The 27,631-nt window shown below is 47.1% G+C and overlaps 1 protein-coding gene across 1 annotated transcript; it reads right to left on the bottom strand.

Moving 5' to 3' along the window:
* Positions 1-98: 98 nt before the first annotated feature.
* On the bottom strand, positions 99-26,856 carry LOC147717593 (E3 SUMO-protein ligase KIAA1586-like). The gene is made up of 2 exons (XM_086924383.1): positions 26,779-26,856; positions 99-2,680 (listed from the first exon to the last, which is right to left on the bottom strand). Exon 2 carries the CDS (start codon positions 2,677-2,679, stop codon positions 433-435), a length of 2,247 nt encoding a protein of 748 aa, XP_086780509.1. The 5' UTR covers position 2,680; positions 26,779-26,856; the 3' UTR covers positions 99-432.
* Between the last annotated feature and the right edge of the window lie 775 nt (positions 26,857-27,631).

The raw sequence follows: 27,631 nt of genomic DNA, 5'->3' as shown, positions 1-27,631 counted from the left end.
GAAGGCAGGCTACAGGGAAGGAAGCTTAGAGTTGCCAGGAGATGGGACGCAGGGAGAAAAGATTCAGGAGAGGAGGAAAAAGAAGCAAATCCAGACCCGGTACTAAGGTTTTTACTTTTGTTGGCCACTGTTGGTCAAACAGATGAGAGGAACCTTGTGCAATCATAATGTACAATTTCAAGGGTATTGTTAGGTTAGGGACAAGGCAGAGACAAAACATTACAGTCAGTCTCATTTCACTTAAAGTCAGCTAAATTAATTAGCTATTCAAAATAAAATAAAAATAAGGAAACAACAGAAAAGAGTAATCCTTGCTGGTCACAGTCATGGGTTAAGAATGAAATGAAGTTATTTAGAATAGACCTCTGAGGAGGAAACGATGGTTTACAGTCAGATATAGGCATGCTGGGGATCCACCGAGCTGTGAACCCCTCACAGAACGTCCCAGATAGCTTGGAAGGCAGAGGTGTGTGCGGGGGCCGGCCTGCGGCCCATGGCCTTTGTGGCGTCCGCACTTCTTCGTCCCTTTTCAAACCATTTCTGGACATAATGGGCCGGCCTGAACTCGGTCAGAGGCGGGCCTACGATTTTGATGAAGAGCACAGAGGACAGCCGGTGGACGGCCATCCTGCTGCGAAGGTAGGTGAGGACATCGTTCATCGTGCTGACAACACACTCACATTCAGACATGGACGTGGTGAAGGTTTTTACAACGCACTTCAGCGGTTGGAGCTTTTCTGGAAACTCACAGTCTTTGTGCTGCTTGTAGTCCCTAAAAGCATTGATATATTCTCGTGCGTCATCGATGTGGAACGTGCTACAAAACATCTGCAACTCTACGTCACCATACAATATGTCCACCGGCTCTGGCCAGGTATCTGGGTCCATCAGCTTCATGGTCTGCACCAGCACATTATACTCCATTTCAGCAGGGCTGGGGGTCGTGTTGTGGGGATCGTGCGAGGCGGTAGTCATTCTTTGCTGAACTTTGTTGGCCAACTCAGTGAAGAACTGCACCCGGTCTATGCTAATGCATCCTTTAGTGCTAACTTGATCTAACTTAACACCCTGAAATTCCAGGTCATCCATGGCAGTTGCTGCTGCTCTAGAGAAGAGTCCTGGTGAAGTGGTCATGGAAGCAAAGACACAGCTCTGCCTGTGAAGTAGACGATCAGCTTCGTAGATGGTCATGTCTGTGCGCTGCAGCTGTTGGGAGAGGTCCTCCAGTTCAGTGACTGCATCATAAAGCACGCCCAGGTTATCAACAAATGCTGCTGAAGTGAGCATCCGGTGTAAGCTGGCATATTTCTTTCTTTCGGTGTCGCTTCTTCTGCTATCCATAGAAGAATCATAGAAATGATTACTCAGCACTGCGTAACTATTCCACAGAGCATGCACCGACTTTACACTGGAGGCTACCCAATCAACTTCTAGGATTTTCCCTACCTTGAGTAGCCTCCCTTCAAGCTCTGGCGCACAATCCCCAAGTTCGCGGCGGTTTCTGGGTGAGGCATGATAAGTCACAAAGAGCTTGTCAAAAAAGACAGTGAGTTGGTTCATGCCAGTCACCTCTTTCGAAACTTCTCCGGCTAGAAGCTCCAGCCTGTGGCTCGCACATCTCCACACCACCAATTGTGGAAACCGCTCCTTCATGAGTGCCCCAACACCAGATGTTGTCCCGACAAGAGGGGAAGCACCGTCAACAACTAGCTGAATCAAATGTGTCCTCATGTACTTATTGGTAAAGCCGTACTTCTCCAAACATGAGAACAACTTGTCCAAGATGACTTCTGCCGTCTTCTCCGGAAGCTCAACAAGATCCAGGAAAATTGTCAAAGGATCTTCATGATCTCCGAAGGAGGCGCGTATAGAGACGATCAGTATGGTCATGTTGCTGTAGGTGCGGCACTCATCCAGGAGCACACATATCTTGGATTCATTCAGGAGGATCTGCTGAACCAACCGCAACCTCATCTGTGCAGCAATATGGTCGATAATGTCTGCACAGCTATGGTCAGAATGGAGTAAACGTCCCAAATCGGCACCATTCAAGGTCTGGAGATCGATGTCGAGTGGGAGGTCGGTGAAAGGACGCCCTTGCTTGGCAATGTTGTAGACTGTTCGGAACACGCCACTCACTTGCATCTTAACACTGAACTGTGCAACGCTTTCATCATTCCTTGACTGAATAATAGCCCCGGCCTTTTGGTGGCAATTGCTGTTCTTGTGTTGAAATATTTTTTTCCGCAGGGCAACTTGCTGCTTTCCTCTTGTAGCTCCAAATCCACCGATCAAGCAGTCTGCCCATTCCACAGACACATGCATGCCTTCGCTTTCTTCCTCGATATTTTTAACATCGCGACACACTTTGCACCCTAGCTTTCCATTTGAAGCCGTGAGCCAGGTATATTCCTTGCACTTGTTAAGGTACTGCTCCAAGGACCAGCACGGTGGGTGGTCGGAGCCGCCAACCCCATCACTGCAAGTCTCATTTTCAGAGAGTGGGTCTGGGCTACTGTAGGCGTCGGGCAACACTAGGATCTCGTGCTCATCAAACTCCACTTTAATTTTCTTTTCAGAAACACTCAAATCTTCATTTCCGGTTTGGGCTTTAGAAACGTCCTCTGTGGCTCCCACGGGTAGGCCCATGACAGTTCTCTTCTGTTTCCCCGACAGCATCCTACAAGACAATAATTTTTATCAATGTCAGATTGGATATAAAGAGTTCTCTCTTGCCATTATTTCAGTATTAAGCCCTTATTTTTTAGTGATAGGTTTAGGAACAAACCACTGTATAAGTGCACAATGAAACAGTCTTAGTGGGATGAGATCTTACCTGGTGGTAAATATTTCCACTTTGTGGCCAGGAGATTGGCGGCCCAGTTCTGAGGACGGGACCTGCACTAAATGAATTAGCGCCATTGCCAGGCGAAACCCTATCCGAAAGTAAGTTGTACTTTGAAAGCTCCCTTTTGATCAAGAAATACATCACACTTTCACGCGCAAAGGAACCTAGGGTAAGAGTGCGGGCTCTCCATGGGTACCACCGGTCTCCCTCTGCGCACTTGTTGCAGGAACTACTCCTTTGTGAAAAGAGACTTATGGGTCTACTTGGACTTACTAGGTCTACCTTGAATGCTTCATAAATGCAAGGCCACGTTCTTATCTACAGACAGTACACCGCCTTCCCTTGCCCTGGTTGTGGTGGTGCATCTGGGGGCCTGGCTGCTGTGGGCAGACAACTGGTGCAGCGTTATTTTTTTCTCTCATCCTCACTATCACGTGATGCAGAAAATGCAGCAGCAAAACAAAATGCTCCAAAATGGCTGCAGCTAAATCTCAAGGTTTGGGGAGGTTTCCCGCCTTCCACGTCACTGTGCACCCCTTCCCATCATTCATAATTCTATTTTCATCATTTCCTCAAAACTGCTAAATCTTATGGAATCCCTTGGTCTTCCTATCTCCCAGTTCCCTTACATTTCTGAACGCCTCAAGATACTGTTCTATTCAAAGGGCTCATGTTTGTCGTTAAGGCCGTACTCCATATTTTGGGGGACGGGGTCTGTGCTGAATTGCAAGCGGTTGCCTGAAATCTCTTTGAATGGTACAGATGAGCCAAGAAAAATGTATTGTTATCCAGAAGAATCGCCACTTTTCTGCTGCCTCAGTTATCAGACATGCAAGAACCAAGAATTGAGTTATAAGAAGCATAGCCCCGCCCCACACACAATATGTCACAGGGGAGAGGTGTGGGAGGACACAAGTACACAAACACCCTCACACAGCATACCTCAATTATATGAGGGACGGAAAGCAGCAGTTATAAAGCAGCTGACCTCAAATACGAGGCTCCCCCTGTCCGGCCTCACACATGTCAATTTAATCCCCAGGCTTAGTGTTGCCAGTAATGTGCCCGTACACACGCCAAGCATTGACAGTTTAATGTCCACAAACTGCCTGAACCTTTGCACACCGACTACCACACACACACTCCCAAATTACTTTCTTTCAGTGAGATGTAAGACAATTATGTAAACTGCATGAGTAATAGAGGATTGCTGAGCTGACTTCTTTAAACTAAGAGCATTACATTGTTGGCCCTGAAATAAGCATTAACAGGCACTCCCTGCCCTCCTTCCCAGGCCCGGCTCCAGGAATTTTTATTTGGGTGGGCCAAGGGTGCATTTGGGTGGGCCACTGCGAGCCCGATTAGTCGCGTATATGTATGGACAGGCCTGCTTCTGGCCCTCCTTTATCACTTACATTACAAGGCCCAGTAAAACGCACTCTTTTCCAAATCTCTTTCTAAATATTATACGCTAAAAAAGTGGTTTTTTCCATGTAATGTTCCTTTGATTGGAAGAGGAGGTTTCTGAGGTGGGAGTATCAGGCAAGTGACACTTCTCGGGCTCCCTCTGTGCAAGCCTTCAGGGAGAATCCCTCTTCCTTACTACCTCCACCTGACCCCGGACTCTGCAACGTACTACCTTACAGGCTTGATCATCCACTTCTCCTCTCCAGTGCACCGTATCTCACAGCTAACCTTGTACCCCAGCCCCATATCCGGCACCATCGGGCTCCACTTTCATTTTTCCTGATAAAACACTAGTAAAATCACCTTCAAACTTAAAACATTGAATATAGCAGTAAATATAATTTAAATATAAAAAGTATGTTCCACAGTAGCCTTTATGACCTGACTGCTAATTAAATAAACAAATACAGAAAGGCCATGACAGGGCCGGCTTTAGCGCTAACGCGAAAGTCTTTTTTAGCGCCACACCAATTGCCTCTTTCTCCGTAAATACCTTTACTACCACCTTCCAACAGTGCCCCACATTCCTCCATGCACCCCCCTAATTGACCTCCTCCTCCGATTCCCTCACTGCCACACGCCACAAGTGCCCCTCATCTCCCCATAGCCCTTCCCTCTCATGACCTCCTCCTTGGATTCCCTCACTGCCACCCTCCACCAGCGCCCCTCATCTCTCTGTAGCCCCCCCCCCATTGACCTCCTTCTCAAACACCCTTACTGCCACTCTCCAACAGTGCCCCTCATCTCTCAGTAGCCCCTCCCCCTTATGACCTCCTCCCCAGACTCCTTCACTACCACCCTCCTCCAGTGCCCCTCATCTCTTTGTAGCCCCTCCCCCTCATGACCTCCTCCTCAGACTCCTTCAGTACCACACTCTTCCAGCGCCGCTCATCTCTCCGTAGCCCTTCACTCAAATGCATTTCATTTGTTGTATAGCGCTACTCATATCAGTGTAGGGTGTCACAGTACTTTACATTACGCACAAATTATACAGAGACAATCAATCATGCAGGTATGTAAATCAGTCTGCAGGGAATGTCACATAAGCCCATGAGGATTACAAGGCGTAGGAATCACATGTGGGTGGGCAGTATATTTTAAGAGGGTTTGTTCTGGGGGAACACAACCGTAGGATTTAAAGAGTATTCCATGGGGGTCAGCTTTATCGATAAAAATGTATATCTGCCCAAAAATACTAATTTTAGCAACATTAGAATAATGAAAGACTGAGGAACTTCTAACTATTTGACAAAACAAAAAGAGCAAAGTTCTAACTCTACCATTCATGTTTGTATGCACCTCTTTGATGACGGTTCATTGGTCACTGTCCTATGTTAGGATTTTAACTTTTGAACTTCAAGTAACACAAGGATCTCTGTGAAAAAGGCAGTAACCCACTGAGCTTCCACATAAAATACAGTTCATCTGCATTTAAAAACTACTAACAGACAAATGATTGCTCTCCAGCAGGATCATTAATCACCAGGGATATCCGGGCATTTTGTATTGTCTTATTGTTGTTCTGCATCAGCCATGATAATGATTACAACTGTTCAAATGAAGCACACACGTTGACTTTATTTATTAACTGTACAATTAATTAAAATCATTACAGTAAAAAACATAAAAGCAAATAGCTAAAAAAATAACCACTGTAAAAAATATGAAGGCATCTAATAAAGTTTAGTTACTGTGCCATGAAGTATGGGGCATATTAGCAAGGGCCATATCGCCGCTTTAGCTGCACTTTTAGCCGCTAAAGGGGCGATATTTTTATTGCCCTATTCGTAAGCTGTCGCTAACAGCAGTTAGCGACAGCTTTTAGGTGATAGCGACCTGTTTGGGGCCCGCTTTGCATGTCAGACATATTTATCGCTAATGGCATGCAAAGTGGGCGTACCCAAACTGTTAGTGACTGAAAGCAGTCGCTAACACAGCTATCGCCTATTAGCAAGGCAGACATAGCGATTAAAAAAATCGCGCTAAGCGCGATTATCACTATAACCCAACGCCTGCTAAAAACATGACTTACCTGTTTATCCAATGGGAGGTGGATTTTTAGGTTAAGTCCCCATTGGCGTTAACCCCTTAGCTGCGGCGGCTATTCTGCCGCAGTGCTAAGGGGGAGCCGCGTGGCGCTCCCGTGCTCGTGACGGAACCGCTCAGTCACGAGCCTCGGGTGGGCTGTGCTTGTGACGGAACGGTTCCATCACGGCCCGCCCACCTAATAGAACGCTCAGCGCAGGCACGGCGAGCGGGCCGTGACGGAACCGTTCCGTCACCAGCAAAGCCCACGAGGCTCGTGACGGAACGGTTCCGTCACGAGCACACAAGGGGTTAATGCGTGAATATCGCTGGATTTCCTGCGATATTCACACATTTCACCACTATCGCTGGATATTTTAGCACAATGGAGAAAAACATTGCTAATAGCAGGTTTTCTCCGCTACCATATCCAGTGATAAAAAAAATGCGCTAAGCGCATTTAGCGATAAATATCGCTATTTCTTGCTAATATGCCCCTTTGTGTCACAGCCTGATCTGATAAGCAGCTGCAGGGGTCAGGAAAGGTGAATAGGAATAAACAAACTTCTTTTCTCCTGCACCACATCCAAAAAGAAATATCCACACAGCAGAACAGTAGGTAAAGGTGACTTGTCAAAGAAAGGATTTGTCGCCTTTTGCCATGTGGAGAGGAAGGGGTGAAAAAATAATCAAAGCCCTGTTAACATATCAATGGTCTTTTAAAGACCTGTGAAGTACTCAGGTGCGGCTTCAATCATCTCAAAAACTGTGTGTTTGTGTGTCTGTGCGCGCACGGAAAGCTGTCTCAGCCCGGGCGCACACACACACAGATAGCCCTTTGAGTCCAATGCCGTTGCGCGCCTGCCTTCAAGCCCTGTTTGGGTGGGCCTGGCCCACCCGCTAGATTCGGGCCTGCTCCTCCCCATCCTCTCCCCCCCCCCAGGCTAAAGACACAGGCCTCCCCAAGACAGCCCAGAAGGACGTCTGGAGTACCGATGGGAAGAGCGGTGCTCCCATTTCCTGCGCTGTGGCCAGGTGAGGTGGAGCTGTTCTCTCCTGCAGCAGTCAGGAGAAAAATGAACAAAATCACATTCAGGTGATAAAAAACCTTTTTACACTTATTATATAGCAGTAGCGCTAATGGTCCTGATGAAGCAGCAGGATACCTCTTGGCTTCGTTTAGTCTGCAGAAACATGTTGACCTAACACACTCACTAGTAGTCATTTGTTTATACTACTATTTTCACACTCTTTTAATGATTTGGGAGTGAAGTGGTGCACATTAAAGCTCCCTACCCCTTCACTATCCAATTTTATCTGCTGAAACATACTTTCTCACTTATTGATTTCTCCACGTTCTTTGCACTGCTATTCAGTTGTCACCCGGCACCCTCATATACCATATAGTTCACTGGGACTCACAGGGTAGATTAGGCTTATACATCTGCCAATCTGCTGTGGGTATACAATTTTACCTTCACGGTGTGAAGGATCCCAGATAATGAAGGGCGGTCTCGGTCGATGACTGATGGGAATTTTTTCACAAAGAAAGAATACCCTAGGCGTGATTTCACTGGTTCATTTGATTAGTTGAGATTACTCCGTTGTCTCCTATGCTGATACTTAGTTTGTTTTTTTCTTTTTATTGACCCACTACTACTTTTCGTTGGTGTAACTTATGTTAGGGGCGATAGCAATGTTTGGTCGTTAAACATTACCTAGGACCCTCATCTCCCCTGTTGTGTTCATATTCATAAAGACACAGGCTACCTTCAGCAATGAGGTATGGTGCAGCTTTACCCTATCTCTAGATAGAAACACAATCGGACACTGGGAGGAGAGGGGTGTCAGAGGGTCCCACTAACACACCCTGCTGTGCCATCTGTCTGCCTAGGTACCCCTGAGTTCGTTCTCTTTTTACCTTGTGGCTGGTTTTGCATCAGACAGTGGCGGTCACTGAAGGCTGTCACGCTTCACGCACATTGGTTGTTGCCACAGTGTGATTTATGAACAGCCCGGCCAGGCTGGGATGTATAGAAAGGAAAGGCAATAATTATGTTCGGTCCCAGTCAAATGATACACAGCATAAGCCAAGGTTCAACTCAACGAGTGCTGCACTGCATGCAACCTTGCCAGGGGTGGGCAGGAAGGGGCACCCTGAACACCCTTGCGAGTTTCGGTTTTACATCTCAGGCTTTCAAAAACATGGCTCATTCTACAGTCATGGGACATGCAAGCAGCATATGTCAAAAGCATAGGCAACAGCATATATTCAACATAAATGACACATAGGTAAGCAGACAAACAAGCATTTGCAATGCAATAGGTCTCGCATTTATGCAGTTTGAGCTATTGGCATTGTAAATGACAATGCCCTTTACTTATGTTTTGGTTTTCAAAACATAAATAAAAGGCATTGTCATTTACAATACCAATAGCTTAATCCAGCGTAAATGCGAGACGTATGGAATTGCAAATGCTTGTTCTTATTCGTTCCAACTCTATTCCCTGTCTAACCACCTACTCGTCTGAATGCATTCGGTCTAATTTACATGATAACACACACAAAAAAAATCAACACAACAATGCAAAAATAAAAGCATGCGTATGAAAGTTGGGACATGTTTTGGATCAAAACCGAATTATCTAGCTAGAAAGGTAGTTTAGGAATGGGAGTATAATTAAATAATGTAACATAACTCCACATCGCCATCGCCCACCGTTTACCTCATTGGTCACAGTCCCGGCTGGTGTCTGCTCTCTGTGTGTTACTACTAGACACCGGGCCTGCTCGATGGACAGGCAGTCGATGAGCTCTCTGACTGCGACAGGCAGGCTCCGGTAACAGTGTCATTTCTATGACATGCTGAGGGTTCAAATGTGAGGAGGGGGCTTTACTTCACCACAGCAGCATTAGAAGCATTGCCTCATGCAGGTTAAAGTGAGTGAGCTACTAAAACGAGGAGATTCCATTCACACTAATATTTCAGCGTCATATCCTCACGCAGTGTGAAAACTCGCATCCATGTGAATCCAGCCCGTGTCTGGCTATCTGGCTCTTCCCGGACTGACACGCTGTGCAGTGTATTATTGGAAACAGTCTGCGAGCCTTGTGACAAGAATCACGCTCTTTTCATGAAATAACTTTTTTTAAAGTCATGCTGTTAAGAAATACACTCCAAGTGTTCTGTTTTTTAAAACTTTGCTACAGTTCTTCTGGAAAGCGACCAGGAAAGAAGCAAAGGCACTCAGGGGTGTAATTGCATGCAGACCTCCAAAGTTAGTGGTCGTTGGCAGTGTAAGTTTGGGTAAGCAGACAACTTGTTTTCAATGTCACTGGATGGACACTTTAATGTAAACTCACCATCACATACTCGGGAATATGTACAGTACACTGTGTACAATGTGTACGGAATGCTGGTTCCGTAGAATAAGTCTGAATTCAGCATGTACATTAAATTATGGAATTTTCCATGATTGGTCCGTATTTTAAGTTAGGGTTGACGGTTTGTAATAAAGTATATTTCGCTTTACCAATCAAGTTATACATTCAGCGCCTTCCAGCTCGCCTGTCCTTTTTAAAGCTCTTGAACTCGGGTCCGCTAGTTCGATAAGCAATAATCTAATGTCGGAGGCAGCCTCCTCCCCTTCCATGGTTCCACCAGCTCGCCCTTCTCTGTTAAGACGATTAGTCCTTCTGATTAAATTCCATCAATCCAAGCGTTGTCTGTAGTTGCAAAGGCACAGTAGTGTAATCTGTGCAGAGTAAGGGTGTATAATAATAACGTGCATATGTAAAACCGCAGCCCGCTTCTTGCAGGGCTTTTGATAACAATGTACTTGTCTGTAGCCGATAAGAGCTTCAGTTTCGGAACCCGTAGTAATAACTCGCCTATTAAATCACATCACTTGTGAAGAACCGGTCATAATCACTCGTCCCGGAGATGCGCCAGTGCTGAGACTGCAGAAGAGCACAATAGCTCCACGACCACAACAACTTCAAAGCCAGCTCCGCCCGAAGACATCACACGGGACCGAAGGAGTCTGCTTTTTTTTTTTAGTTAAAGCAGGATGGAGGTTTAGTGGTATTGACCCAGGACATTTTTGTGTCCCGTTATACCTCCACGCTTGTAATGAGGCCGTATTATGACAGTTCTAAAAAATGGTTTATTTTTTTTCTCAATATTTTGGGGCCACTAACCTTTGAATGAAGCTGTGAGTGGCCTTTCTAAATCACCCAGTGTGAACATATGTTTGTAGCGTCAAGGAAGTGATGGGCTATGTGCTTCCATGCAGTTTTGATACAGGGTGCCTGGAACATGTCGTCTCTGTAGCCAAGACTGAATAACTGAGTGAAAATTGCACATAACCAATCTCAGAGTTTTAAACCTTCAAGCAGTCCATTGGACGTAAGCAAACAACATTAAGGAAAGGCGTTCACACCTCACGGTTCCCATCGCCTTAATCTTTGCACAGAACATGTTTCGGGGTCGGATCGCACCTTTTCATTCAATCCAGCAGCACCACAATATCAGTAGTTTATCAAAGGTCTGTCTAGAAAAATATGAAATAGACAAGATAGCATTCATTTCCCCGAGCCGCAAAACACCAGCTACGTTATGGATAAACTCTGCCCTTACATACATGACCTGGAGCCAGTGTTGAGCGCCTGCAAACACTGCGCTCAAATACTGTGCTCTTGAATACAGAAAACAGCCGATAAAAGGCATGGTGCATTTCAAAGCCTCAACTCCAACTATGCGCTAACAAGAAAGCCTTTTCATCAGAGGGTCTAGCTGTAGCTGAATGGGGCTGCACTCGGTAAAATGGAGGTGAACTGCAGATGTAGTTTGGCAGAACAAGCGCGCGGTGGGGGCGTGTGGGAGTGGAGAGGAGACACCATGCGCGTGTACATCGCCTGTCCCTGCGAGCACATGGTTTGTCTCACTTCGCTCACCAAAGCCACAACAATAGAGTCTCCCAAGCGAAGCAGCGCATGCTCTGCGTTCGCTAGCGAGACCTGAAAACATGACAGAGGGTAGCATTTAGACACCTTATAAGGAGAGCAGAATGCATAAAACACATAGGGCACGGCAGCAGCATGCAAACACACCTGGCAAGGAGGGCGGCAGGCATAAAAAACATGGGGCACAACAGCAGCATGTACACACCTGGTAAGGAGGGCAGCAGGTATAAAACACATGGGACACAGCAGCAGCATGTACACACCTTACAAGGAGGGCAGCAGGTATAAAACACATGGGACACTGCAGCAGCATGTACACACCTTGTAAAGAGGTCAGCAAGTATAAAACACATGGGGCACGGCAGCAGCATGCAAACACCTGGTGAGGAGGGCAGCAGGCATAAAACACATGGGACACGGCAGAAGCATGCAAACACCTCGTAAGGAGGGCAGCAGGTATAAAACACATGGGGCACAGCAGCAACATGCAAACACCTGGTAAGGAGGGCAGCAGGCATAAAACACATATGACACGGCAGCAGCATGCAAACACCTGGTAAGGAGGGCAGCAGGTATAAAACATATGGGGCACGGCAGCAGCATGCAAAAACCTGGTAAGGAGGGCAGCAGGCATAAAACACATGGGGCACGGCAGCAGCATGCAAACACACCTTGTAAGGAGGGCAGCAGGCAAAAAACACATGGGGCACGGCAGCAGCATGCAAACACACCTGGTAAGAAGGGCAGCAGGCATACAACACATGGGGCATGGCAGCAGCATGCAAACACCTGGTAAGGAGGGCAGCAGGCATAAAACACATGAGGCACGGCAGCTGAATGTAAACACACCTGGTAAGGAGGGCGGAAGGCATAAAACACATATGGCAAGGTGCCAGCATGCAAACACACCTGGTAAGAAGGGCAGCAGGCATAAAATACATGGGGCAAGGCGGTAGCATGCAAACACACCTGGTAAGGAGGGCAGCAGGCATAAAACACATGGGACACAGCAGCAGCATGCAAACACACCTGGTACGGAGGGCAGCAGGAATAAAACACATATGACACGGCAGCAGCATGCAAACACCTGGTAAGGAGGGCAGCAGGTATAAAACATATGGGGCACGGCCGCAGCATGCAAACACCTCGTAAGCAGCGCAGTGGACATTAAATACATGGGACACGGCAGCAGCATGCATTAGACATCTACAACAGAGTACAGAAAACACCAAACAAATAGCAGAGGGTGGCACAGAAAACAAGACATCGGAAGCTGCATGCATCAAATTCAAGATACAGGTCATCTCTGAGCCCCACCCTCTTCAACGTCTACATGAGCTCCCTCGCGGCCATCGCACGCAAACACAACCTCAGCATAATCTCCTACGCCGACGACACCCAGCTGATCCTCTCCCTGACCAACGACCCCGCCTCCGCCAGAGCCAACCTGCACGAAGGGATGAAAGAGGTAGCCGAGTGGATGACGACCAGCCGCCTGAAACTGAACTCTGACAAGACGGAGGTCCTCATCCTCGGCTCTTCACCCTCCGCCTGGGACGACTCCTGGTGGCCTCCCGCCCTGGGCACCGCACCCAAACCGACAGACCATGCACGCAACCTGGGCTTCATCCTGGACTCCTCCCTCTCCATGACCAGGCAAGTCAACAACGTCTCCTCGGCGTGCTTCAACATCCTACGCATGCTACGGAAGATCTTCTGGTGGATCCCCACCGAGACCAGGAAGACCGTCACCCAAGCCCTCGTCACCAGCCGACTGGACTACGGCAACGCCCTCTACGCCGGTACCACCGCCAAGCTCCAGAAGAGACTCCAGCGGATCCAGCCAGACTCATCCTCGACATCCCACGAACCAGCCACATCTCCGGACATCTGAGAGACCTTCACTGGCTCCCCGTCAACAAAAGAATCACCTTCCGCCTCCTCACCCACGCACACAAAGCCCTACACGACCAAGGCCCGAGCTACCTCAACAGCCGGATCAACTTCTACGCTCCCAAACGCCACCTCCGATCAGCCAACCACGCCCTTGCCGCCGTCCCCCGCATCCGAAGAGCGACCACAGGAGGAAGGTCCTTCTCCTACCTGGCCGCCAAGACCTGGAACTCCCTCCCGACCGACCTGCGCCTGACCCAAGACCACCTCTCCTTCAGGAAGAAGCTGAAGACCTGGCTGTTCGAGCAGTAGCGGCACCCCCCCCCCCCCACCCCCCCCCCCCAGCGCCTTGAGACCCTACGGGTATGTAGCGCGCTCTATAAGTGTCATTGATTGATTGATTGATTGAGCAGCATCAAATCCATAGCTATAGGGGAGGCAGGAGCAGTCTCCACCTGGCTGCAGTGCATCTTAGACCAGCCTGCACAGAAGCAGAAGTTACATACTAGCAGGTTGTAAAGTATATGAGCCATATGGGGTCTTGTGATGAGGAAAGGCACATACCCCCCACAGTTAAGAGCAAGGCTCTTAACTGGGAGCCTAGCCCTCCTTTGCACTTGGCATGGAGGGTAGTGAGGCAGAGCAGTCCATGGCTGGCTAAGGAAAGGTGTTTTAGGCTGGAGATTCAGCAAAACAACAAAAGGTTTTGTATATCACTGCCTAGTCAGTGTTTTTACTTGCAAAAAAGTACTTTAATACACACACTACGATATACTAGGCACAAATTTACAAATCGATGCAGAATTGGCAGCTGAAAAGCCTCTGATGACACCCTCTAAAGGGCCTCACAACCAATAGGGAGGACTCAAATGACAGATCTCATAGATAAGGAAACCCCCTAAATGTACCCTGGATCCCCTGCCATAGAAGCACCTCCAATGGTCTGTGCATCAGCGCACCCAGAATCTGAACACCCCCCGTCCCCTAATCAGCAGGTGCCTACCATAACACAGCGAGCGCAGTCAATAAGTGTCTGTGCCACCACCATAGCTAAGGGCAGCTTCGAAAGGTGAAAACCCAGCACAATAAAGCATTTTAAGATGGCACCACCGCTAAATAACATCCAATGATTGGCTGCTAGCACTATCGTGGTCAACGAAGATTTCGAAGTTCAGTACAGTGCCCTGTGCAAGTCCATGTCAAGCTGCAAAACAGCCACAGGATACAAGGTCCCTCCGCCCCAAGCCTTCAGACTATAACACCAGTTCGAGGAAGGTACTGTGTCCAGGTCACTCACTGTTCAGTACACCTGGGATACTAAAAGAGTGGTAATTAAGCGGATTCAAGATTCTTTCTCCCTTTTGAGCCCTATGGCTGTTACCATCCCGAGGGACCAGCCAAATTCGATAGCTGGACCTGGACCCTTTCTTTCTGAGTTTCCTTTTCTCTCTGACTATTTCTCAGGATCTCCTGGCTAAACTCAAGTCAGGCTCACCTTCTGACCCCTGCCCTGCTAGATTTCTGGCTAGGGCAGCGGAGGTTCTGAACCCACTAATAAATCCTATCTTGAATTCGTCATTGACTAGCGGTGTGGTCCCTATGGCTTGGAAACAGGCGATGGTTGTTCCACTTCTTAAAAAATCTGGCCTTGACCCTGAGATACATGCCAATTATAGGCCGATCTCCCTCCTGCCTGCTCTTGCAAAGATAGTGGAAAAGCATGTCCATACTGTGCTCTCCACTTTCATTGAAACCCACAGCTTGCTGCACCCCACCCAGTCGGGCTTTCGATCCAACCTAAGCACCAAGACAGCACTTTTGGAGGTCAATGAGGCCATTAAGGAAGTGCTGGACGCAGGAGGAAGGGCCATGTTTGTAATGTTAGACCTGTCGGCGGGCTTTGACACCGTCCCTCATGAGGGTCTCCTCGGTAGACTCCATGAGATCGGTCTGAGAGGGACGGTGTTGAGTTGGTTTACATCTTATTTAGCTGGTCGCCCCCGACAGACGGTCTGGGCCCCCCCCCCCATACTCAGCTGAAGTGCCACCTTTGGAGGTCGGAGTCCCTCAGGGTTCGGTGTTGAGCCCGACTCTCTTTAATATCTTTAGGACCCCTTTGGCGGTACTGGCTGAGTCTTTTGGGGCTCAGATCGTGTCATACGCTGATGACACCCAGCTCCTTTTCACTTGTGGTAAGTGGGCTGAGTTTGAGATGTGAGAGAGCATCCGTGGGTGTCTTGGGGCTGTTTTCGAATGGTTTCAGAGAAATAGCCTTAAGTGCAACTCAGATAAATCTGAGGTGCTTTTCTTCGGCTGTCAGGCTGACCCGAGCTGGCAGGATTGGTGGCCTGTGAATATGTCCCCTCCCGCATCCTCCTCTCTGGTTGCTAAGAATTTGGGGGTCAAAATTGACAACAGCCTATCGCTCAAATCCCAGATCCTCGGTCTGACTGGCACTTGCTATGGTCTCCTTAAAATGTTACGCATGTTCCTTCCCCTGCTCCCGTTGGCGCATAGGAAGACCACGGTCCAGGCTCTCATCTGTTCTAGGTTGGACTACTCCAATGTTCTATATTTGGGTCGTCCTGACTATTTACTACAAAAACTTCAGGTGGTCCAAAACTCGGCGGCACGGGCGATTTTTGGCCTACCTCGCCGAGCGAGAGCCTCGGATCTCCTACATTCCCTACACTGGCTCCCGATTCGGAAGCGGATTGTTTTTAAAACACTTACGCGGACGCATAACGCACTCCATGCTGTGGGAGCTGAATATATTCAGAAACGTCTTGCTTTCTACAAACCAACTAGATCCCTTAGATCGGAATCTCTTGGTCTTGCCATTGTCCCTGCTGTTAGGAAAGCAAGGGTAGGGGGACGCTCTTTCAAACGCTTGGCTCCCCAGCTATGGAATACCCTCCCTCTGTCGGTCCGCTGTACTTCGAACTTGCTTGCCTTCAGAAAGGGTCTTCGTGGCTCTATGGACAGTGATCTGCTTGTTTCTTCTTTTTCTCTGCCTCCCCTCTGTAGTGTGCTGTGGGTTAGAAAGCGCCGGGACACTCCTTGGAGTGGCCGAGCGCTATATAAGACACCCATAACATTAACATTAGCATTTCTAATATCTCAGGACTTCCTTCGGGCCCCCACACTCCTGGCAATCCAACAGGGACAACAACCGCCATTTTTCAATTAGAGCTCTTGCTTCCTTAGGGCACCACCAATCAAGAAAGCCAATTTATGTGGTTGAATATACGGCTTAAGGGGTGATCCTTCTCAGTTGAGCCAGGCGTGGTGCTTCCTTGCAGCCACGACTGTTGGTCTTTTCTTTGAAGTATTGTCCTTTAGTATAGCACCCAGCAGAGCGCTCTTACTTTTTTTCTTATAGTGAGCCACCTACTGTCTTTTGGGTAGGTGCTGTAGGGGAGCCACAGGCGCGTGCGGTTGGACCGGCTGCCCACCGGAACAACACAACTTGAATAGCCAGCTGCCAATGCTCTTCTGCCAGGGCAGACAACAATGGTGCGGTGCGCTCCTGTCTCCCCTAGACAGAGCAGTGGGAGAGGCACATCGCAGTAGTGGCACAGTTTGTAGTGTGGTGCTCAAAGTTGAAATGTAGTATGTCACGTCCGAGCCGTTGGTCCCGTCTTAGGGCCTTGCATTTTGGGTATTGATGTCAATGTAGAAGGCGTTCCCATAGTCGAACCTGCTGGTCATGAGGGCTTGCATGATGGTACTGCGGATGTCCATAGGGAGGCATTTGACATTTTTTCTCAGAAGTCTGAGAGTGTGGAAGTAAGTTGACTTGTATCGCCATGGAGATACTTCAGTTAGTCACGATGTTGAGATTCCTAGCTGTGTTATGTTGTTGTGGAGACAGACGTAGCTTAGCGGGCAACCAACCCGGGGACCAGGGAAAACTGTCTTTGCCAAAGAGGACTACCTCAGTTTTCTCGCTGTTGAGCTTGAGGCAGTTCCTTTTCATCCAGTCTGCTACAGAGGACATGCGCCTGATAAAATGGGCTTGGTTGTGTAGGTGTCTTCTGACAAAGAGCATGAGCAGAGTCTCTTCTGCTTAGGAGATGATATTGAAAACAAGGGAGTAGACAATGCCTGGTACAACAACAAAATTCCACTCATTGCTACTTGATAAAACATCTTCAGCTCAAGGTTGCATGCCTGGATGGTGATTAATACTTACAAGACTCTTGCACCGGCACCTTACTTGAGCATTACACTCTCATTCTATTTAAAGAGAAAGTTGATGGCTATACGATTTGGGAAACTACCGTCGATTGCGGACCAGCCAACCTGGGTGCACAAAGGGCCTATATCATGCCAACTTTGCGGTAGCAACAAAGACTATTTTATCCATATAATTTGTACATGCCCCAAATTTCACAATGCACAAGTCACTTTACTTAGAAAAGCTCTAAATGCTAGAGGAACCATGACCTGTAGAGCTGCAACAATTAAAGAGCTAGACCTGTCGGATCCTCAATTCAATTGTAAATGGATTACATTTCTTAACTCCTTTAAACAGACACTGAAAATTTCACACAAAAATATCTAGCTAGAAGGTGGTAATCATGTTTCCCCATAAGGTATGCGAGTGCCTCAAATATTTATAGGTCGGCATACAGAACCATAAACGGCTGAAATGGTTGGGATTCCATCTATGAAAATAGACTAAATCAATGGCGTTTCATTCGTAACAAATTCATGCTATGTCTTAAAAATTGGCAGATTTTATTGATCGTCTTATTTGTTTTTTTACTATGAAGTATTGTTAAGGTTTTAATTATCTAAACAATAAATTTACTTTGACTTTTGACTGGTTGAGAGTGGCTGCACCGTCATGGCGAATTTTGTGTGTAGTATTTCCTTGCTTGCTTGATGATGCTGGTATGGGGGGAGGGGAGGGGGGAGCATGTAGATGGTAAAAAGTGTGGGGCTCAGGGAGGAGATCAGGTTGGAATCATCAGACGAGAAGCTACACTTTTGGATATGTCCTGAGAGGAAGGAGCCGATCCATTGTTGTGCTGGGCCTCAAAATCAGGCCTCGTGGAGGCGTTGGATGAGGGTGGTGTATGAGATGGTGTTGAATGCTGCCAAGAGGTATAGAAGGATGAGTGTTGCTGTGCTCCTTTTGTCCATGATGAGGTGGATTTAACCGATTGCAGGAATGAGGTTTCTTACTATGCTGTTGTTGGGTCTAAATCCAAATGGGTGGGGGCCAGGAGACAGTTTACAGGGAGGTAGTTAGTTTGCCAGGCATTCATTTGTTTCTCCACAATTTTGGCCATGTCTGGGAAGAAGGCGATGGGCCAGTGAGTAGCTACGGTAAGGGGATTCACAGTTTCTTACAGCGTGGTATAATGGTGGCATGTTTCCAGAAGTCTGGAAAGGTAGCAGTGGAGATTGAAGAGTTGAGAATGGGTGTAAGGGCTGAGCAGATCGAGAAATATAGATGGTGGAAATAGATCAGATGGAGGTCCTGCATGGTGTTGGTAGTTTCCACTGTGTTGACTGTCCTTGGTTTCCTTGGAATTTTTGTTGTTGGAGTGAAAGACTGAGGATGGAAATGTCCGGTTGGTGGGCTGCTTGTACTGACGCTTCGTGAGCCGGATGTCCTTGGTGAACCAGCTTGCTCGCAGCTTGGCTGAGGTGAGGCAGTGGTTTTGAGTGGAGACAGGACACCACAAAGGAAGTGATCTACGTGTTTAAGCACATGATTGATCATGCTAGGTTTTGTTGGTGGGTGGAGGGGCAAGGGGGCTGGAGTTCTGAGATCCAGATGCCCCCCCCCCCTCCCCAAATAAGGGAGAGGTGTGGCGAAGCGGCCAGGGTGGCTGACTCCGGAGATCGGGCTCACACTTTGATCCCCAGGGCCAGCTCAGCATCATGGGACTCTAGGCAATAGCTCGCTTAATCTCCCTGACGGCCCCAGTGCCTTTAGACCCTTAAGGGGTTGGTACCGGATTTATTTATTCATTTATTCAGGCATTTTTCGTTGTATTTGTGTTGGGCGGTCTGGGTGTAGGGGTATATAGATTGGTTGGGTAGGTGCAGGCAGAAGCGAATAATGTAGAGGACCATCCGCGTAAGCGGCATGTGCTTGTCAACTGAGATATTAGGAAAATTGACAAGGAAGGGGTAATGGAGGCGTCCGGCCAACTGGGTGGGGTTATTTACTAGATGGGTAAGTCCAAAGATAGGGAGGTCTTACATGAGAGGGGTGGGTGGGGGTCAGACTGGTCCTTTATGTGAAGTGGAGGTCGTCAATCATAATGAAGGCGTTGGATGAGAGGGCCAGCGAGGTGAAGAGCTCAGCGAAAGTGGAGCAGAAATTGGATCTGAGTCTGTGGTGGTGGTGGTGGGAGGGTTGGCAGTACATTAGCGATTCTCCTACAGTTGTGATGTTCAAGGTGCTGATTTTGAACGCCATGAGTTCTAGTTGGTCGCTGTATGAGTTGAGGTGGTGGAACAGCTGAGTTCCTCTTTGTAGATGATAATACCTCCTCAAGATTTCTTGGATCTGTCTTGTCATCTTTCGTCTGGGGGGATGGTCACCGCTATGTCCGAAGCATGGTGAGGTTGTGCAGGAATTCCAGAACCACTATGGTGTGTTTGGAGATATAGCAGGTGTTTAGGTGTAGGCCAGTGAGGGTGAGGTGTGTGTTGTGTGAGGTGGTGCAGGGCTTGGAGTGATTGGGTGAGCAGTTTGTTGAGGTGGGGGTGGAAGTGGGGCAGGAGAAGTAGCAGGTGGGGTAGGAGAATGCCACTTCTGTCCATGTAGGGAAGGCTTTGGCGCAGTGCGGGGACGGGTGAATGGAGTCTCAGTCTGCGGTGGTTGGTTAGCTAACAAGGGGTCCTAGCACTGGGCATGGTACGGCAGGGCTAGGGTTCACGAGGAGCAAGGCAAAGGTGGAAAGGGACGATAGTTGATAGGGGTAAGCAGTGGAGATGACAACAAAAAGAGAAATAAAAACAAGAAAATGGGCACAGTAAGAGGTAGATGCAGCAGAACGTGGGGCAAAAAGAAGAGACAGAGGGGCAAAAAGAAGAGGTATGAGGGAAAAAAGCAGCACAGAAAGGAAACCTAAGACAAAAGAGACACAGAATTTAGACAGCGAGGGAGAGCAGAAAACGTTGCAGGCCTAAAAGGGCCAAGAAGCCGCTGTTTGGAGGACGAAAGACAGGTGGTACCAAAGAGTCACCTGGCAGAGGGACAGGCAGTCAGGTAAGGGCCAGGATGCCCCTTCCCTCATTTATGAAAGAAAGCCCACACATTCAATAGGACATCCAAAGAAAGATAAAGCTGCCAGAACACAGCCCCATATGATAACACAGTCCACAATACACACTACCTCGAAAGAGTCAAGTACACAAAAGGAGTAGTCTGATTCTCCAGTTGGAGAGCACCAGTATTGTGGCCGATGGTGAGAGCACCAGTATTGTGGCCCATGGACACCAGTGCTAAATACTTCGGGCTGCAGCAGAACCCAAAGAAAGGGCTCGCAGGGAACGACCGAGGTGTTGCAGGTATAGAACCTGCATGGGTGGGTCACTCACAGGGATGAACGAAAGGATGCTACGCTCAGAGACTGTGTAATAGCCTAGCCTCAAACCTTTGGCAGGCACCTGATCAAGGTCGATCCTATCCCTGGTGCATCTATTTAACAACCAGCCAGAACCTAGATCCATGGGACTTGCAGCGAGGCCATGAGTTAGTGACAAAGGACAGGTCACATGGTAGGTCTCCAAATCCCTAGGCAGGAGTCTGTGTTGTTGTGTAGGAGGTGGCAGTGTATACCTCACATATGGTGAGGCATTCCCACTTCATGCTGGTCAGTGAGCTTAGCCTTGCCTACTGGTGTGTTAGTGCACCTCCTGCAAAGTTGTGTTTATTCTGCAAGTCTCAGGATTCAAGGTTTAGTACACGATCGATTGTTTGGTTAATGCACTTGCTGCAGAGGCCCCTATGTAATTTACTGGCCACAGATTAGCAACATGGGTAGCTCAGAGGTCCAGTGTGCTTCATGCAGAGCACCAAGTGAAACCTGCAGGTCACTGATTCATATGCAAGAAACTAAAAGGGAGCTACGGGGCTTAGAGCTTTCGCTGGAGGGATCTTTGTGCAGTGGTCGTAGTGGCGGGATCGGCAGGGCACGGCATGCCCCTACTTCTTTAATTCAATAGATTCCGTACCCCTACTTTTTTATTTTAAACATGTGTCCCAGGACGCCAGAAATAGCCACGGCCTACTGAAAAGGCTCAACATTTGTGACAGTTTGGGGACAGACGGGTGTACAGAGAAGGAAAAGGAGTCTGCTTTTTCCTTCTTGCCCAGAGAAGACAACAACTGTGTCAACTTCTGCAATGCCGCTGGCAGCTGCCCAACTCTCTTTTATTCTCTTATTCCCTTTCTTTCTGTCTAGCTCGTCCTCACTTACTCAAAATCATGACTTCAAGAAACAGTTCTCACCCTCTCTTTCCTCCTTCCAGTTTATTAGTTCCCTTGTGAAATGGATCCAAAAAAGAAAAACTTTTGCTGGAAATGTCGACTTTTCCTGACATTTTTCTATTCCAAAGTGCAGCCTCTAGAATAAAAGGTTCAAAATATGAAAAATAAATAACTAAACAAGGCAAGACAGAGTGGTCGCAAAGTGGCCAGATTGATTTATTCATACCCAAACACATTAATCTCAGTTTACACAGTTTGCCAGTGAAGCGCTTCTTTTGTTTTCTTGTCCTTCTTTGAACAGCATTAATTTCTCCAGGTGGAAAAGTGCACCAATCCTGGGGGTACCCAATTGCCTGAATGATGGGTGGATTGGGAAACAAAATGTGTACTGCGGCTCTGTGTTCAAGGATGTGGTCTTTTTAAATCATACTGCTTACACAGTGTAAGGATATAAGCAATGGACATTGAAATGGGTCCCTTCCGGGCCCTGTAGTCATGCCCTTAAGTTTTTGGGCAAAAGCACTTACTGATTTCTGAATAGGGAGTGTAAAAGTATTACGGATCCTCTCCCGCCTCGACTGTGGAAATGCCTTTATAACTTGGGGCACCTCAATCCACACTCAACAAACTCCAGGTCATTCAAAACTGTGCGGCAAGAATTCTCCTGGATATTCCCCGCCGAACCTCAGTAAAAGCCAGACTGAAAGATCTTCACTGGCTCCCGGTGAGATCCAGAATTGAATTTAAGAGCATGTGCATCGCACACTGCTCTTACTGGGGAACAGGTCCCTCCATCAATTCCCCCCTTGTGAAAGCCTACCAGCCCACCCGTTCCCTCAGATTTGCGACCTCCCACCTCGCCTCAGTACCACGCATCAGGAAGGCTAGATGCGGAGGCCGCTCGCTCTCCTACAACCTAGCCAGGATCTGGAACTCCCTCCCCCTCCATATCAGATCTGAACCCAACCTTCTCACTTTCCGTAAGATTCTTAAAACCTGGCTATTCAGCAAAACTCTGGTTTAAAACGTCACTCAGCCCCACCTATTCCAGCCTCTCCAGCTCAGCTCAAGCTCTTTACAGCGCGGGGACGCCCCTGGGTAGCCAACGAGTTTTACAAATCCTCATTCCATTCCATTCCATTCCAAGGTAATCATATTGTTCCAGCTTACATTTCACATGCTTTACTTAATCTTGCATTCTCTAAGAGTTTGCTTTTTCCAGGATGTTGTAAAAAGAATTTTAGGCAGCATATCGCTCCTGTCTGTAACATAATTTGAATTGAGACGCATCCAGGTGTTTATAGCAGACACAATTGGGTTGTAGTTGAAGGCAGTATGGTGTTCAGTGGGGGAGAGATGTGACACTATGGTCAAAGCTGCCAAATTTTGAACTGGGAAACCAGGTTCGGCGTTAATGACTAGTCCCCTCAGACCAATAACCTGAGGGAGCACATTCCCATGCTAGACCTTAGAAGGCTCTGCAAGACCTTTGAAGCCCTAGTGCCAGCACCAGCAGATAGACCCTAGAGGTGGCAAGTGTGGTTTAACCTTCAGTATGGATTGTGGCAGATAGGCTTTGAAGGTTAAGCCTGTCTGCCACAATCCATAGTGAAGTTTACCTCCAGTCTTGCGGAAAGGCATATGAACTAGCACACCCTAGAGCCACAGTGACTGTCACTGAGGTCTCAGGACACTTGAGATGAGCTCGCTCTAGGGCGTTGCGACCAGTACGACCGCACCAGGCGCTTACTTTGAGTGGGGGCGTGGTGTTTGCAAGTATATTATGGTTTTAAAAAGCACTTACTGCCTGCTTCCTGGCCTGCAGCAATATTAAGCAACAATAAAAATGTCATGATAACTCCGGTGATTAATGTTCTGTCTAGAGAGAGATCAGAGTTTTGTCTAGTGGAAGTTTTGACTCATGGAAAGTTAGTGAAGAGGCTTAATGTGCCTGCAGCAAAGAACATGCACCATGCAGATCACAAAATGCACATCATGTAAATAGATCAGTGGGTTACTGCTTTTGTCAGATAGAGCTTTTTGTTACTTGCAGTTTATAAGTTAAATTTCTAACACAGAACAGTGAGCAATTAACTGTCATCTAAGAGCTGCATGCAAATTGCAAGGTATAAATTAGAGCGTTATGTTCCACCCCACCCAGTGTTTAATTATCCTGATGTTGCAATTTTTTTTTAATTTGGATAGAAGTCAATGCTGGTTATTAAAGAGAACCCCCAACCATGGTATTATGTTTTCAATTCTGAGTTTGTGTTTCTCCAGACCAAATAACTATTAAACCATATTGCCTACTAGTGTGGTTGTCATGCGATTCCTACACCTTGATGTCCATTGTCTTATTTAATATTTCATATAGTGATTTACATACGTACGATTGTTTCTGTGTAATTTAAAGTGCTCTGACACCTTACACTGGCATGAGTGGTGCTGTAAATCAAATTAAATGCATCTGAGAGAGAGTGTGGCTATGGAGACGTGAGGGGCACAGTTAAATGGAGATAGTTAGGGAATCGGTGGCGGAGATGGTCATTGGAGAAACCCAGAAACACTGTTGTACACGGTGCCACCAACGCTAAAGCCTGCCCTGCACTTGAGGCCAGTCCGCGTCACCCATTGATACCTCCATTGGCCTCGATTTAGCAGTAGTAGCTGCAACTCACCAGGGATCGGCAATGCAGGTTTTGCACACACACCAAACTAAGTTCGCAAACTTCACTTTAATATGTGCTGCCTGTTTTGGGGCAAACGAGGACATCGTTATGCCGCAGTGTTGACTAAATTACGCAGCAAAAAAAAAAAGAAAAAAAAAAAAAAAGACTTCAGCAAAATGTAGTATATTTTATTATTTTGCCATTTTTTTCAAATGCTAACAGTCTCTGCAAAGATTCTGCCTTGTTAGTGCCAGTGTAACATACAAATGCAGCAGCGAGAAAGGTGATCAGTCAAACTTTGCAAAGGACTGTCCACTTTGCAGCAACACAAAGCACATTTTTAGTCAATTTGGATCAGTTTGAGCTACAATTTATTAGTTAAAATTTTCAGATTATGCAGATGTATTATGTGGAAAATATGGCAGAGCCATAATTATATAGAAAGCATTTGGAAACCAGGATATTTTGCCATACATGTTTGAACTGCTCTTGTGGAAAAAGGGAGAAGAGTTTATGACAGAAACTCTATGGCTTGGAGACAAATGGCTTGTGCTTACACTTTAAAGCATATTTGGGACATTCTGTGTTTGAAAATATATCCCACTTTGTGAATGTATTTTAACGTCAATAAACCATATTAAACCTTAATCATGTGTATCAATTGGTTGAATTAAATAACATTAAGCTGTAACTGGTTAGTGAAATGACAAGCAAATACTAACAATTGTGATTTTTTGCGCATTCTGGTCAAACTTCTGACTCCGCCAACTCATCAAATTCACTGGTTATTCTGGCTCTGATTCTCCGCCCACAGTTCCCCTACTTTTTGTCCCCCACTTTGACCACTGCCCTTGTGTAACCTGCAGTTTACAAGTTACAGTGAAATTCTGATAGACTGCTGCACTTCTAGGGCAGTGCGATTGGTGCAAGCATATCATCATTGAAGCATCTGCTGCCAAGTTCATGGCCTTCAGCAATTTTCAGGCATCAATTAAAATGTCAAGATAACTCTGGAGATTAATCATCCCGGAGGTTTGCCTAGTGGAAAGTTTTGCTCATCCTAAGGTAATGCAAAGGGTTAAAATGCCTGCTGCTAAGAACGTGTACTATGCAGATAGCAAAGTGCATATAATGTAAACAGGTCAGTGGGTTACGGCTTCTAAAGGGAACTTCTTTGGTAAATTATCTTTTATAAGTCAAAATCCTAATACAGAACATTGAGCTATTAACTGACATCAAAGAGCTGCATGCAAACTGCAAGATATATGTTAGAGCTATATGTTTTTTTGCCCTGTCTCATTATCCTAATCTTGCGAAAAGGGTTCATTTGGGTACAAAACAATTCATATTATTAAGGAGAACCCCTTACAATGATGTTTCATTTTTTTAAAATCTGAATTTGTGCTTTTCCAGAATAAGGACTCAAACTATATTGTCTACCAATATTGATGACACGTCACTCCTACACTACACCTTGTAGTCCTGTCGGATGTAACATTTACTATACACTGATTTACACACATACGATTGTCTCTGTGCAATGTGTGTGTGATATAAAGTGCTCTGACACCTTACACGGGTCTGAGTGGTGCTATAAAACTAAATAAATCTTAGAGACAGTTGTTATGGAGACTTGAGGGGCACTGTTGAAGGGCTAGTGAGGGAATACGTGGCAGAGGTGGTCATTGTGGGGAAGGGGCAACAGACATTGTCGCACAGGGCGCCACCAGTGTTAAAGCCAGTCCTGCTGCACGGCAGACTGCACCCGCCGTTTCATGAACTACACCCCAAGTCCAGAGACTGCCTGGCTGAACACCTTAACTATTGTAAAGGTTGTTGTGGAAAATGTATAGTCAGAACAGTTTATCACGTTTTATTTTCTTGTTGCTTGTGAGCAAAGTTTATAGAAACACTCCACATACTACACTGGGTCAAAGGCTTCATGACACTGACCTACCTGGCCTCTTGTGACTACTGTAGTGATGCAGATGGGAGGACTAAACACTACTGCCTACAGGGACCGCGGGCCTGGAGAGAGGGATGATGCTGCTGGAGGGAGGGAAGGAGGGAAGAAGGGAGGGAGGGAGGGAGGGAAGAAGGGAAGGAAGAGGGAGGGAGGGAGGAAGAAAGAGGTGAGGGGGTTGATGCTGGTAGCTGCCTGCAGGGCCGGCGTTTAATCAGGTTTTAAGGGGGCGGTTGCGATCTGTTGTACAAACGGAAAGGGTAGGGGCCTGAAGCCTCCTAATCACCCGAGAGCAATTTTCCATCTATGCATCTGCCTTGTAACTTTCTGTACTCTTCTGACACCGGCTAAAGTTCGCGCTATACGAAAACGAATAATTAAATAGTCTAGTGGGACTGTCCTGCTCCCACCCCTCCCATTTTGCTCATACTGCACACCGCCCCTGTCCTACCCGCTCCCGTGGTATCCTGGGGGTCGCATACTCACTCTGCAGGGGACCTGCCTGGAGCACAGGAAAGGATGCGCGAGGCAAGAGAGTGAGGACCCAGCGTCTGCGTGCAAAAAGCGCGCTCACAGAGCATGCCAGGAATGCACTTCCGGTATGGGAGGAGTCTCCACCATTCAGCCAATCACAGCGAGGCTGCAAACAAAAGATAAACACTAGCATGCATACCGTATTCAACACTGCAAACACTGTAACCACAGCAAAAGGCAGCCGAGCAACACGTGGATTCATCATTACATCTAGAGAGAACACGCCTTAGGACATGCAGAGCTGCTAAGTGGGAATTACCGAAGCGTGACACTTTTCGCAGCGTGGGGCTTGTTAGATAAGATCACATAGCATTCTGGAAGTAGTAGTTCCACTTTCTACATTGTAAGCATTAGCTGAACATACCAGCATTTAAAATGTTGTTGGCTGAATCGCTGGGGCTGCCTGAGAGTGTCAGTCACGACAAGGGGCAGCTTGAAAGCTAAGGAAATGGAAGCAATGATGATGGAGGGCCCTGAACCAGAAGATAAGAGAGCAGAAGAGAGGCGTTATAGGTAGGGTGACCAACTGGCATTGGTGCAAATTCAGGACGGTGAGTGTACAAATTCAGGACAAAGGGTCAAAATTCAGGACACAAATTCAGGACAGGAGGCCAAAATTCAGGACAAAACTTCAGGACAATTGGATAAGTTTTACAGATACATCAGAGGTCGCGCAATAGTATATAAGTAAGCCCAGCCATATCCAAACATATTCAACCATTTGCAAACCTATCCATCATGTATCCTTCCATCTATCCTTTCTCTCATCCATCCCTTCATCTAACCTTTATCCGATCATCCACCC

This window comes from Lissotriton vulgaris, chromosome 5 (genome assembly GCF_964263255.1).
Source record: "Lissotriton vulgaris chromosome 5, aLisVul1.2, whole genome shotgun sequence".
Classification (NCBI taxonomy): domain Eukaryota; kingdom Metazoa; phylum Chordata; class Amphibia; order Caudata; family Salamandridae; genus Lissotriton; species Lissotriton vulgaris.
Note: the sequence above shows the minus strand (reverse complement) of the source record. Positions and strands in the feature narration are given on the sequence as shown.